The 15055-nt window shown below is 32.1% G+C and overlaps 1 protein-coding gene across 1 annotated transcript in view; it reads right to left on the reverse strand.

The window, feature by feature from the left end:
• Positions 1–3119: 3119 nt before the first annotated feature.
• Positions 3120–15055, reverse strand: part of LOC107457010 (amiloride-sensitive sodium channel subunit beta-like) — a 23317-nt gene continuing 11381 nt past the window's right edge. Inside the window, exons 6-11 of the mRNA XM_043041507.2 lie at positions 14256–14515; positions 12758–12875; positions 10775–10847; positions 8750–8875; positions 6406–6481; positions 3120–3458 (exon numbers count right to left, since the gene is read on the reverse strand). Of these exons, the coding sequence (XP_042897441.2) occupies positions 3300–3458; positions 6406–6481; positions 8750–8875; positions 10775–10847; positions 12758–12875; positions 14256–14515 (812 nt within the window). The 3' untranslated portion in view covers positions 3120–3299. The remainder of the gene's footprint in view (positions 3459–6405; positions 6482–8749; positions 8876–10774; positions 10848–12757; positions 12876–14255; positions 14516–15055) is intronic.

The following is a 15055-nucleotide window of genomic DNA, read 5'->3' on the forward strand; positions in this document are numbered from 1 at the left end:
ACACAATAAAATGAATTTTTAATCGAAACAAAAATTAATGGAGTAAGCACAGAAAGAAAAGGAAAAGAAAAGAACTCACTTCTTCATTAAGCTTGAATATCCTCAGATTTAGGTGCACAGAATTCTCTAATAGCAGATAGATACTGTCTAAATTTATCATGAATAGAATCTGTGTACCTCCATCGCCACATAAATTCGGCGAAATACGAATCAAAAATGGCATCCGTGGTACCGGACTGGCGGTGACATTTTTTTATAGTCCGTTTTTATGACTGCCCACATACCTTCGATCTTATTGACCATAAGCAAAAGTAACCTTACCAGCCGGTATCCAACGTAGAACTAACGGACCTCTGAAATTACATATACTGTTGAACATTTAAAAATAAAGCTGAAATCTAAGCCTATTAGAATCACGATGGGGTTTCAACATCGCCCAGCTAGGCGATCAACCGCTATCACAACTTGGCGAGAATCAAGGGGCACCCTCAAATATAGTCTACCCTAGCTAATGTGTCACTTCAGACAATTCTAACTGGACGGTCTGATAAAGCCAACACATGGTCCTTATAAAAGATAAGTAGAAGATGAAATGTTAGGTACCAAAAGCGGAAAGAAGCCCTAGACGTACATAAATTATATAATGAGACCACACATTTAGAACGTATATCAGTTATTTGGGCACTTGCAACTCGAGAAGAAGTTAAGTCTAACAATGAGATTAAAACAATGCCTAAGAATGTGATTTAAATAAGATTTAATTGCATACTTGTAAGCGACGTCACATGTGTGGGTCGAACCTTATTTACTTCTGAATGCACAAATGCCACTATTTACCTACAATGAAGTCGTTCGCAGATATCCTTTTCTATTCTATTCCAATTCTATTCTATTCGTCTTGGCTTAAAAAAGATAAATACAACGGTTGGCAAACAAAAGTCCATTTTAATTAATAATTAAACGTGTCAAATAACTGTAAAGACTGATTTTAGTTTCTTAACGTAAATAGTCATTTATTTGGAAAGTCTTTTACTTCGAGCTGTCTTTTAATTCTTGAACAGCGCCATTAAACTAAATTATTTTTTTAAAGTTTATTTATTTTGCTTTAAAATGCATTGTTTACTGTTTTATATCTGTGTATGCGTTTAACTTACAGAAATTTATAACAGTTAAAGTTCGGGGGAAAAAAACCTTATGAAGTTCCATTGACTCGCATAATTAATAACAGCAAATAAGAGCACGATTAGATTTTGAAAAAGTTTCTAACTTGATATATTGTCCATCAAAGGCTCCATTGAGATAATTAGCATATTTTTTTAATATTAGCATACGCTGTACTAAACACTTTAATGACAAATTCATCACGATTTCATTAGAACATGTAGGAGGCAAAAATAAATCCACTCTTACTCGAGCAATATGAGATTATTATACAGACTTAATTTTGTACTGTTTGATTTCAAATATAGAAATACTGTAGAATTTTGCTCATTTAAAAAGGTGGTTCGGCTGATCACTGGAGGCGGCAAGTGTTTAATAAAATATTTTACACATTGTGGTTTACATGGTAACGCAATCAAAATAATAAATATAAATAAAGTCATATTAAGAAATAATTATATCCCTGATGGTCAATAACATATTTGACGAAAAACAAAGTTTTTTTCACTATCCTAAAAATAAAATAAAAAAATTTAAAACTAAGTTTGTGCATGTATTATCCATGGTTACCAAACAAAATAATAAGGTTACTAGTTTTATCTTATTAGAAGCAAAAACTGTAGAGCCAAATATGTATAGTTAAAACAAAAATTTCAATATTTAAATGAATAATTTTTAATTTTGATATTACAATATGTTTATTATCATCAATCAAAAATGAATTCGAAGCAATCGGGAGAGGTTTGAAGTGAGCAGATTTGGTGTCCTCTATTAAAACATAATATTTTTTTACAAAACATGCTAGGTTTTCGATTTACTCTGAAGATAATAAATATACAAAATTTTCCTTCAATGCTTTAAACAGTATTTTATTAAAGTATACTAGAACTATGTGTTTCTGGAAAGCATCAAAAGTAGAAATAATACCTTTTTTACATATTCACGCTGTATATACATGCTGTTTTTACTTATTCACGCCGAAAAAAATGCACTTAAGAAAATAAACACACAATAAAAAATTTTATTCATAATCTGTATGATTTTTTTTTAAATCTTTAATTTACAAATCTAAATCAGTTCATTTTTTTATTATTCTTATTACATGTAATAATTCTTGTTTAAAAGCAACTTTCAAGATTTAAACTGTTCTATGCTGTCTTCCAATCATGAATTTTAGTGATATTTTCCGATAAATTCTTTTTTTCTTCCTTTTAATAGATAAAATTATGTTTGCATCGGACTTTTTATATTGTGTCAACAAGCTTCTTTATATTCATTGTTATTGTAACTGAAATCAATATGGCCTTTTCAAAACCCATTCTCTATCAAAATACGTTAAGTGAATCAATACAAAGTTTAAATAGTATTATTATAAGCATAACACCATACATGTTATTTCGGAAAATGTTCATATTTAAATACGTCTTAGAATCAACTTAAGATGCAATTCTTCAATCATATCAAATGATATTGCATAAAAATGTCGAAATTTAAATGATAATGGTAACAACAATGTAATTAAATAATAAATTTACATGAATTGCTTGATGCAAGCATTGGATAAACTTTAAATCCTATTTTTACACTCTCAAAAAAATCGGTTTAAAACTGAACTTTAATATAAAAACCTTGAACCATAATATCCCTCAAAATTGCTGCAATATTAATAAGGTGGTTAATTTAACCATGTTTTCATGCAAATTGAGATTATCTAGTAAAAATGTTCAATTGTTCAAAATGTTCAAATGAACCTTAAATTAGTTCAACACATTCTAATATTTCTAACAGCGTACTATTTTAATTTTGCTTATAAAAGTTTATACTTAAAATGCTTATGTTTTTATTAGTTTTGCAGTTTATTTTAGAAAATGCAATTCTTTAATGATCACAAATGGTATGACGTAAGAATGTCGCAATTTAAATAAAATAAAATATAAGAAGTATTATATTAATAAAAGTAGAGACAAAAAATACTTTATTAATAAACAACGTTGTAATTAAGTGATAAAAATACACGAATTATTAAAAATTATTAAGAGGAAAATAACATTCTTATTATAACACTTTCCTCGAAATAAGTAGCATTCTTAGAGGAATTTCGACGTGGTATCGTCTTTTAAGACATACTCATCAAGTAGTCATGAAGTCATAGTCTTCACCCGTCTGCTCTTATATATTTTTCTGATGTTCGCCAGAAGAAAATCAAAGAGGAATTCAGCAATTTCCACAAATGTTACTAAAGATAAACCAAGGAAAAGACCCATGTTGCCACCAATATTAGCAATTAAAAACTCCCACTAAAATGAAAACAGTTTTATAAACATTGCATTGCATAATATTTATTATTTTTATAAGATTTTGAAACCTTTGTTAAAAAATATTCAAGTAAAAGTGAATGAAAACTTTTTCAAGTATTGACCAATCATTTTATTTTATTTTATAACTATTGTTAAACTACCGACCCGATGCTGAGTTTTCGACTATTAATGTTTAACTACAAGACCTTATAATTTCGAATCCTTCCCAAAACACAGGGGAACTCCTGATTCAAGCAGTGGGACGAACTATGCAGGACTTCTGACAAAACTGACCTTCATTTGCGCTTCATAGAGAGGAAAACATTGAAAGTTCGAAGGGAAGGGGATTCTAACCTATGATCCGCCACCTAGGATCCGTCCCGAGGATACTTTAAGGAATTTGTATCAACCAGCCATTGCTGGGCTGCCTCATTGGGTGGCAAGCACTCTATTGCCTGAGCCACCGCGACTCACTGATCAATCCTTATAGAGGAAGGTAGTAAGCATAAATAGAATAATATCATGAAAATTATTTTATTTGTCTCGAAGCTTTGAATGCATTTTGATCCGCCTTTAAGTGCCATCTCAGAATAAAACAATTCTGCATTATTTTATTCTTCCTTTGCTCAAACAAAATAAACCATAAATTGCCGGATACAAAGTTTTTTTTTTATGTATGTAAAACACCTATATCATCAATTTACTTTGATCCTTTGAATGTTACTTTGGCCCAACATTAAATATGCGTTATTTATTTTCATTAAGTATTTTTCCCAAACAAGACATCCGCATTTTTAGGCTTAAAAATAGTTTCTACTCTGATTCATGGTATTTTAATAATTTTTGGTAATTTAAAGTCTTTTACTGGAATTTTTTTCCATTTAGTACCATTTTTACCATTTGTTTATACCTAGTGAAGATCATTTGTTCTTACCAGGGGTTTAATGTTTAAAAAAGCAATGTGCTATGGTGATACCTTGGCCAAGGGTGATACATCCAAATATAAATATTTATATTATTAATACATTAAATCGGGGAGAACTGTCATGCTTTTGCAAGATAAATCAATAAAACACTTGTGCTACGATTGATTTTTAATTTTCTTTCTCTTTTTTTTTTATTTATTTAAGCGGACTCGAAGTAGAACTTGACGTCATTACTTTTGCTCACACTTTTGAAATCGTTCTTTTTCTCTCGCGTAAGTATTAACTTTTGAACCCTACTGTGTATACTCTTTTGGCTTCACTTTTTAAAAATATATAAATATACAAATAACAGAAACTTTCAGACCGAAACAAATAGAAAGAACAGGTCAAAAAAAAAAATTTTTTAATTACATATTATATGAGAGAAAGTCGTAAAACTGCAGACTTAATGAAAATTTAATTTGATATTGAATGACTTACTTTTCATACGGTCTCAAAAATCAAATAATAATTACACAAAATATCGCTTAAATAAAATATCACCGAAACAAAATTTTATTTGGTTGAAATATCCTCAGTAATCTTCAGCACCCAATGAGTCCATTTTAGAAACGTATGAGTCATACATAGAGTATAATATCATACCATACATTATTTTTAATTATACAGTCATTGGCCAAATTATTAGACGTACTATAAGATTCTATGTGAAATCTTAATAATCAGCTGATACTATAACAGCTTTATTGTTTTTACGGAGCTGAAACCTGTTTGCATTTGCTTATGTTTGTATATCAATTGGTTAACATTGTAAAGGAATATATTAAAAATAAATACAAATAGGATGTATATAAAAATTCACCTCAATAAAAATATATTACATGTATGTTTAAATATAAAAGTATTGCTTACAAACTCGAGCAAAATGTATAATTATTAAAAATTTACAGTGCGTCTAATAATTTTGTCTAATTATTACGATAAACTAATGTAATACCTGATATAATAAATTTTCTATATTTATATAATATATTGTCTAATTAATCCAATCGTCAAATTTATATTCTATATCATCAAATTGAACCAATTGATATACGCAAGCAAGTGCAAACCGGTTTCAGTCACGTAGAAACAATAAAGCTGCATAGTATCACTTGATAATTAAGATTTTACATGGACTCTTATAGTGCGGCTAATAATTTGGACATTGATTATATATACTATGAGAGAAAGTTATAAGACTACTTCGTCCTTAATGAAAATTTAATTTGATGTCGAATGAATAACGCACCATTTGGTTTCCAAAATAAAATAATAATTGCGCAAATTATTGCTTAGATAAAATATCGCATGGCAAAAAACATGGCAAAAAATTTTACTTGGATGAAATACCTCTAGAAATCTTCAACACTAAATGGGAAAAGTGTAAGAAATAGTCCACTTTATGAATGTATGATTCATACCATAAAGTATAATAGCAAACAAAAATTATGCAATAACTAACTCTAGAGCCGTGGTGGTTCACTGGATAGAGCACTTCCTTTCCAGTGAGATTAGCCGGGTTCGAATCCCAGCGATGGCTGGTCGATACGAATTCCGCACCCGGCTCGCACCGACAACAGTACCGATTTGAAATATCCTCAGTGGCAGACTGATCATGGATTAAAGTTCCCTTTCCATCAGGCTAACCATGGATGGCTTTCGTGGTTTTCCTCTCCATGTTATGAATACGTGGACTAGTTTCAGCAAAAGGTACTCCACGAAGGCAAATTTCCCCTATTTGATCCAAGAGTTCCCTTGTATTCTGAATTGGGTTCAAAATTACAAGGCTATGGAATTCAACAAAAACTTAAAATTGGGTGGGCTGTTCAATGCCGGTTATAAAATAAAATAAATCAACTAACTCTGATGGAGAAGATGTTTCCTCCTGCTAAATTTAAATTTGTTGATTTATTCTTCGTTTAAATAACTTAATCTTCGATTCACGTTAAACTATTATTTTTTTTAATTTAAAAACTTACGCTATATATAGATGTTTCTGTTCTGTTCGTAATGCTCAGTGAATTGTAAAAGACTTCAATTCCCAGCATATCGATTCTAAAATAAAATAAAATATTCAGAAAGAAATTTAAATAGACAGATTGGAAACAATTTAAGTAATCTAACCTATGAATGAACGCACTGGAATAAATGAATGGCACTAAGGAATTTAAACGAATATGAACAATTATAAGTTAAACGAAAATAAGATGTTAAACTAGAACTGTTCATAAAATNTAATTAATATTTCTAATGCGAGCGCTCTCAAAATGAACTGCATCAATCTGCACCAATGAAGCCCTTCGGGGGGGAGGCGAGGGAAAGATGCAGGTATTCTAGAGATGCGACCGCTCCTCAGCATCCTTCGATAGACGCGACGCTCTCAGGCCCTAAATAGGGCATTAACTCACTCCGCTCGATCGCTTCCGCCCGACCCCCTTTTGTACATATGTGTATATATCTTTTAGCTTGCATTTATTACTCACCATTATTTCTATAACCCAGACTACGCTTTCGTTATCTCATGCATTTCCGTTGCATGCTACTAGTATGTTCGACTTAGCCGAGTATTACCGACAGGCCCTTAAAAAGGCCTTTCACCATACCTCGCACACTCGATATCCGCTGTAAATATTCTCTTTTCTTCAATGTTTGTTATTATCACTTTATATATTTTAACCCAGTACTCGTATTCACTTATTATTCATGTTGAGATAATTACTCCATTATTCCGAAGATAGTGTAATGGCCCTAAAAAGGGCCTTTGCGCTCATCTCGCACGACTGCCTTACGCTGTATATATTTCTCCAGTAGTGTTTTGTAATTGCTTTTTTCTGTATCTTAACCATTTTAGACTGTGCAATCTTGCACAAAGTATTGCTAAATCATTATTTTATTTTATACCTATACGCTTGCGTAATCACTCTGACCCCCTCTCCTCCCTTAATCTCCGCACTATCTAAGATGAAGGTGTAGATAGCCCTACGGGCTAGGAACATCGTAACACTTATTTTATATCAGTATATCAGAGAGAGTATTAGTCTGTTTAGAGATTAGACTAGAGAATACTAGTCTGCTTGTGACTGCAATAATGTTCTGATCTGCGAGTTTCTAGTGAGTTCATAGATCCGTCTGAGATTGTGAAGCCTGTGTTTTGTGTACTATACTGTTATTTGTGCTGCAGTTGGGTGCTAGAAATAGCTGTATTTTATGAAAGATTCTGCTGATAAATTTTTGGAGTCTCAAGGACTGTTTCATTCATCTCCAATCGAAACGAATCCTTGTGCTTGGTAAAATAAAACCCAAGTCAAAACTTTTGATGGTTTTCCATTGATGGACTAGCATAATCTTGATGGTAACTATCAGTAATTCCATCATGAACCATTATATTTTCTGATAGTAACTAACATAAGTAACCATCACCTCAATGTAGGAATTCGGAATGATTTATCATGGTCCAACATAAGAATAGCAACTTGTTTTGATGGTTTGTTAATATTGAACCCTCATGAATTTCCATCATAGTATCTTAGAAATCAAATGTTGGAACCATCATGAACAACCATCATCCCAATGGAGAAATTCAGACTGATTTATGATGGTCCAACTTAAAAAAAACCCAAATTGTTCGGATTGTATATTCCTGAGAACCAACAAGAATTTCAATTAAACCATCATGAAAATCCATGGTTGAAACCATCATGGATTGTTGGTCCATGAGAACCAAACTTCTCTTGATGGCTAATCATCATAGCATTAAAATAGCATTTTCCATCATGTAATAATGGAAGTTTGTTGGCATCAAAACCCATAAACACGTAATGAAAAATACTGGATGATGGTGACCATCAAATGATGTCTGACCATCATGAATCGCACTGAAATCAACATAAACCATCAAAATTTTTTGATGAGACCATCAAGAGTTTTGACTTATAAATTAAATCTGAAAAATAAAACCAGAAAAATTTTGATAGATGATAGGGCGACGGCCACGGTCCACTTAAAGATATCACTTTTACGACACGTCTTCATTCCGCTTAGAAATGTTTTCTCATTCACATATGTTGTGTCTTAATGAACGCTTTGTTTTCGTAAACTCAAAACGATGACTTCATTCATCTTAATAAATTTTGAAACGTAACTAAGTTTGTCCTTTATCGAGTGAACATTCATGTAGTTCATTCGAAGATCAAATTCAACTTAAGCATTGATATATTTAATAATAAAGCATAAGAGATAATTTCGGTTCCAATCTCTTTTTCGGATTATATATAATAATTAATTTACTGATTTTTACTACAGTTATAGAAATTGTGTTCTTACCTAAAATTTGGATTTACAACTGACGGAGTTCCATTCACGATTTTTAGAGACCTCGCTTTCTTTAGTACTCGAAAAAATTCTTTATTAAGATTACAAGCAGAAATCCGCACTTTGTATGCTTTTTCACTATATTGAAAAGAACAATGTCGTTAAGATGCAATTTCTTAAACCCTTTAAAGAAACTTTATTAAATAGTTAAAGAAAAACTGAAAAACAACGTAGAGAAGTCAGTTCATATTTTGAGTTTTTCTTTCGCTATTTTCAAACGAATTTCAAAAGAAAACTCATTGGTCAAAAGTTTTAAAAGTTTTTATCAAAACGGATTTTTTTTCGCAATTACTTTTCAGAATTCAAAAAACTAAATAATTTTATGTATTAATTTTTTAACCAGTGATACTCAACAGAAATTTTCCAGGTCAGTTACTGCTGGTAGCAAAAGACAATCTCTCCTGACTTCATGCAGTGCTGCTAAAGTGCCAGCCATTATTGCTATGACCCGTACCGAATGCTTAGTACCAGAACTAGTATTCGGTACCCAAACACCAGTTTCAATGCAAGATAGTCTGAGAGACTCCCCACCATGTTGAGTTAACGGTTCACTATCTATTTGCATCGTTTTCAATTAGGCCATCCTAGTTATTCCCTTAACGTGCCGAAGTATACGGGAGTCCAGATTAAGCAAGTGAGGATTTGATCAAACGCATCAATCAGTTGCTGCTGATAGCAGTGTATACATTCCCTGCTGACTTCATGTAAAGTGTCAACCATTATTGCTATGACCGGTACGGAATGCTTAGTGCAACAGCAGGTACAAAGCATTCGTCACCCAAACACCAGTTTGAATGCAAGATAGTCTCAGAAACTCCCCCACCACGTTGAGCTATTGGTTCACTACCTTTACATCGTTTTCATTAACTAACCCTAGATTATTATGTCATCGATGCCAAACTATACAGGAGTTCAGATTAGGCAAGAGAGCAGACAATTTCCTCAAATGCAAGTGGGCCGTGTTCGAGAGCAAAGTGTCTGTGCGTGAACTATAAGGCATTTGTTATTAGAAATCGAAACCCACAACATGAAAAGCAGCAAAAGATTTGATGATCAAACCATAACTTCCCAGAAATTTTAACGAGAACTAATAATTTATTGATTGAAAGATAATTTCTTTGGAATTTTAATTACTTAATTTTGATATTGTTCTATTGTTCAAGAGTTTTTGCGATCAACTGCAAAATATATTTATAGAATTCTAATAAAAGTTGTGTTTCTAATAATAATTTTTGAGCTTCTTTTGATTGCTTCCAGTAATCGAACTGATTTTGATATTTTTAAGCCCACCCATAATAATTCTTTGTATTTGATAAACTTTTATTTTTATTTTTTTCACTTAACTGAAACTTGATATTTAAAATATGTGCATTTTGCTTAACTTTACTCGTGACTGGAATTCTAATATATATATATATAGATATTGATTAAAGGTTGTGNAGTACTTGTACTTTTACTTGTACTTTTTACTCGTTACTTTTTAAAATAAGAACTTTTTACTTTTTACTCGTTACTTTTTTTAAAAATACTTGTACTTTTACTCGTTACTTTTTAAAAATAACGTTGCCATATATGCTCGTGACTGGAATTCTAATATATATATAGATAGATATTGATTAAAGGTTGTGATGTGATTACAGAAGATTACGTATGTTTCTAAAGAATGTATTAAACACGGGATTATTTCTATGCAGATATGTAGATAATTTTGGAGTTATTAATTTTATTACAATATATATTTGCATAGGAACGTAATATTCTGAACGAGTATTTTGAAAAATAGAGTAATATCTACTATTGATTGAAATTCGGCATTTTTTTTTTTTAAGAAATTGAATCGTTTTGAAAAAAAAAATGCCGGCTAATAATATTATAAAAAATTTTTAGATTTTATGAAGTTTTTCTTCTTTAAGAATTAGTAAGAGAACTGATTTTAAAAAAATTGTTCTTAGATTACTTTAAACATTTGAAATTTACCGGCATGCTGGTGGGCAGTTACATTGTACTTCATTTGAATTTATTTCTCTCATAACATCTGCAAAACATTTATCTGTAAAAGAAAGTAATTCTAATTCAATTATTACATCATTAATCATGAAATGATATTTTATATAAATTAATATGGTAACAAAATTTTACTACATTTTACAGAATTTTTTAAATTTTAATGAATACTACCTTATTTTATTGAAATTTTCTAAAAAGAAAGAAAAATATTTTTCTCCTCTATTATTATTTTTTAACTTGTGCAAGAGTGTATACGAAACGGTAATTTGACACAAAATTGAACATTTTAGTTAAATTGGATATTTTTTCAGCCACATTAAGAAAGGAAAATTGCAAAAACTCAACATTCGGCCTATCCACAGACAGCTGAACACTCATCGCCGTGACAAAGGCCACCAAACAATTACATCACAAGAGACCAAGCAATTACGGACTCCCATCACAAGGCCTTGAGTTCCCATAGTTAAGCTGATGGACAGATGAGGCCTGTTATTGAGCTGAAAGCTTCAATGAAAGAGATTTCCCTGAATCACCAACTTGTCTGGCGACCGGAAGGCCGTCTGAAAATTATTCGAGTCCAACAGACTTTCTTAAAAACAGATTTATACAGAATGTTGAAAAATTATTTCACAGATTAAATCCTTTTTTTATATGTAATATTGAAAAGTAATTACATCTCAAAAGGAAGACAATTAGTACTAGGACGGAAGATCAAAGGGCAATCATGGTTCACTTGATTTGGAATTGCATCTGCTTGACCCAGGGACAGTGTTGGCTTAAATGGGAATGCAATGGTTCTGTTTAAGCTATGTGCTTAAACGTTCGTTGACAACTAATGCAATGATTTTTTGATAACCAGGCTGACCATCGTGATAGAAGCAATTGTTCGCAATATATCCGATTCAACAGCTCTTAAAGCCTCTTAGGACTTCAGTGTATTCTTTTCATGTAATGCTTTAAAAGTTAAGCCTCGATTTCTGTGCTTTAAATCGTTTCATTTCGGTTTTTTAATCCTTCAACCTGTTGTGTCATCTGTTAGTTTCGTCTTCAAGCTTGTATAGAATCAACAGCGGTTTACGTAATTTTGGCACAGTGTAGGCACACTTAAGATCCTTTTTAAATTCTTTTTGGAGCATCGTATCTTCAACTTGAATTAATCTCTATAAGCCGACTTTTAATTTGGTTGGACCCAAGGTTCGAACCACGTATTCTGTAAAGCTAGTTACCAAGAACCACTTACACTATATACGAATTCGCTGTCTGAACAATTATCTGTATCTCTTTCTCTTTAGTACGTGCCTGTCATTGTTATAACTATTTTTCAACGTAATTCCCTTTCGACAACGCAAAACATGGCAAAATGCGCATCAAATCTAGTCAATCCAACGGGAAAACTCTGAATCAAAACCTTAACTTTTTTTTCCAAATATTTTCTTTGTTGAATAAAATCGATAATAAACAAATCAAACTGACAATTTCTGTTAGGCCTAAATTTTCTCGGGATTTTAAATGAGTGTAATATGTAGAAACCTGTGATAATTCGAAATAATTAGATAAGCGCTTAAAAGCTATGAATATTTTTAAAAAATAGTGATGAAAGGGTGAAAATCTAAAATTTGATTTTTCAATTTTCGTATACAGGATGTTCTGTAAAGACCGCCATTAATATGCATTTTACGAATTCTTTTTAACAGTAAGTTAAAAAAGTACACTCATTCGGGTTCGCAAACTAATATTTAAGCGTTGGAAATCAGAAACTGTGTCAAAATTTAACGAGAACACAGTTGAGAAAAATTGTTTTATGAAAATCTAAAACCTGTTTGATAGCGAAAAAAACAACTATCTCATCGATTGTTTTGCTCCGTAACTCTGCAAAGGTTCAAAAATCAGACTCTCGAAATCTAATAGTTTTATTCCAAGTCTTAAAAAGAGTCAAGAATTTTTTTTTCTTACCTTGGCGTGATCTGCATAACTTAGTACCCACAGGTTCGACTGTTGCAGAAAGAAAGTATCGATGATAACATTTGCATCGTTTGAATACGAAATTATTCAAACAGGTACGCTCACATGCCTGCAACATTAATAAAAGAAGAAATAAATAAACTGAAAAGCATCTTAACTATTAAAAAAAGACTTTATTGACTGTAACATAGTAGAGATAATAGTAAAAACCACACTTTCTAATCCAATGTTTAGTCTATCCAATTAAAATAATAGTCTAGTCTGTGGGAAAATCAAAATCTAAGGCAATTAATAAGTGTTAGAAAATTATATATATGCTGAGGTGGATGGCATTGCCAGCTTGCCAACTCCTCCATCAGTTGTTGGCTCTAGAAAATTTTTTATCTCAACTACTGGATCCAAATTGGCGACAAAACCTGTATTTCCATCCTAAACAAACTAAAACTCTTGTCCCTTCAACATAATATTCACCTGCAATAGATTCCTTCTCACGTCGGTCTCTATGGTAATGACTTAGCGAACAGCCTAGCTAAAGAGGGTTGCAGCCAACCGTACCCTATCTCTTCTGATCTTACCTATCTTGAACTTTACACCCTAATGAAATCCCAGCTTCTCAGAGACTGGCTGATTCCCTCCGCCCACCATTGGTTCAAGGGAAATAAGCCTGGAGTTTCTTTGACTCTTCGCTTTTAAAGGAGAGTCTGCACCACCATCTCCCGCCTAACTACCGGCCATCTAAAAGGTCTTCTATTTTCCGAAGGAACTAAAACCTGCCTCCCTTGCCCTAAATGCCATCTACACCGGGCTTCCGCCGATCACATCCTGGACTGTCGTGGTCTTCTCTGGGAGGACATTTACTCTACTGCTCTTTTGGTCTTTGATTTTCTTCAGGTCAACGGGTTCATGGATCTGGTCTTCGTCAGGCCGGAAGAGGATAAGCAATAACAACAACAACAGAAAAAATTGTTTTGAACTTTTGTACTCAATTTTATGTATCTGACAACAATATACGTGTAAATAACAATTGCAATTAATTTTAGTCAAAAATTTGTGACCTCATGTCACGTGCATTACTAGCAGCTGCAAGGCAATGCCTGTCTAGTAATCTTTTTTAATTTAATCTTCATTTTTTTCTGTTCTTAATCCTTAATAAATACATAGCAGTTTTGTTAACTCCTAATGTTTCATCCATTTAGTTTTTTAATCCTTTATTAAGTTAGCTTACTCACTATAGATTGGTTATTCGTGGATTACACGTCCACCAGAATATTTTCAACCACCTATAATTAACAGTAACCTCCAAAGAACGACCAGCCATATGTTTTCTAAATGTAAGCATAAGCTAAAATAAGCTTTCATATTAAGCTCCAAGTATTGATAAACACTTGAATCATTTTATGCGATTTTTTTAAGTCAAAAGAAAATGAATTATCTTGTTTCAATTGTAATAACAAAATATTTTTTAAAAAAATAGCAAAAGATTTCTTACAATTTGGTTATAAGGTACAATCAAGTAGTTGGAAGTAGTATTGTCTCCATCTTTTGCACATTTACCCCAAGGGTGACTAAGTCTTTTAACATGTGTTAGTTTCACACTCATTGAGCTTATTGCTCCATGTCGTATATCGAAACCACTGGATCTTGTGAATGGCAAACTTCTAGGGTCGTGAATTACAATCCGTGCTCCTGTTTGTCTCATAAGAAGCGGGAAGGTATTTTTCTTTTCCGATTGCAAATAAAGGAGGAGACCTAAAAAAATTTTCACAACACAAAATAATTAATATGTAAGAAAATTTTATTTAAGATAGTATATTAGATTTAGATGTATATACAGGGTGTTTATAAAGTCCCGGACCCATTTTGATGTTTAATAACTCATAAAATAATAAAGATAGATTAAAATTAATAACATAAATGGTTAGATAGACTCAAAAATTTTCATGGCCCTTGTCAATGAACTTTCACATGTGCCCCCTTCGTCGCACCGGAGAATATCAAGTCGATAGTCAATTTCACGCCAGGTAGCGACAAGCATGTAGGCATCCACAGAGGCTATTGCGGTTGTAATTCTGGCTTTTAGGTCATCAATGTTCGACACAATCCTCCTTTAAACATTGTCCTTTATAAATCCCCAAAGAAAAAAGTCCAGCGGCGTTATATCAGGTGATCTGGGTGGCCAAGGAATTGGACCTCCTCGCCCAATCCATCTTCCTGGAAAATGTGCATTCAAGGAACTACGAACGATGATACCCCAATGAGGTGGTGCACCATCTTGTTGCAAAAAGACAT

This window comes from Parasteatoda tepidariorum, chromosome 4 (assembly GCF_043381705.1).
Source record: "Parasteatoda tepidariorum isolate YZ-2023 chromosome 4, CAS_Ptep_4.0, whole genome shotgun sequence".
Classification (NCBI taxonomy): Eukaryota; Metazoa; Arthropoda; class Arachnida; order Araneae; family Theridiidae; genus Parasteatoda; species Parasteatoda tepidariorum.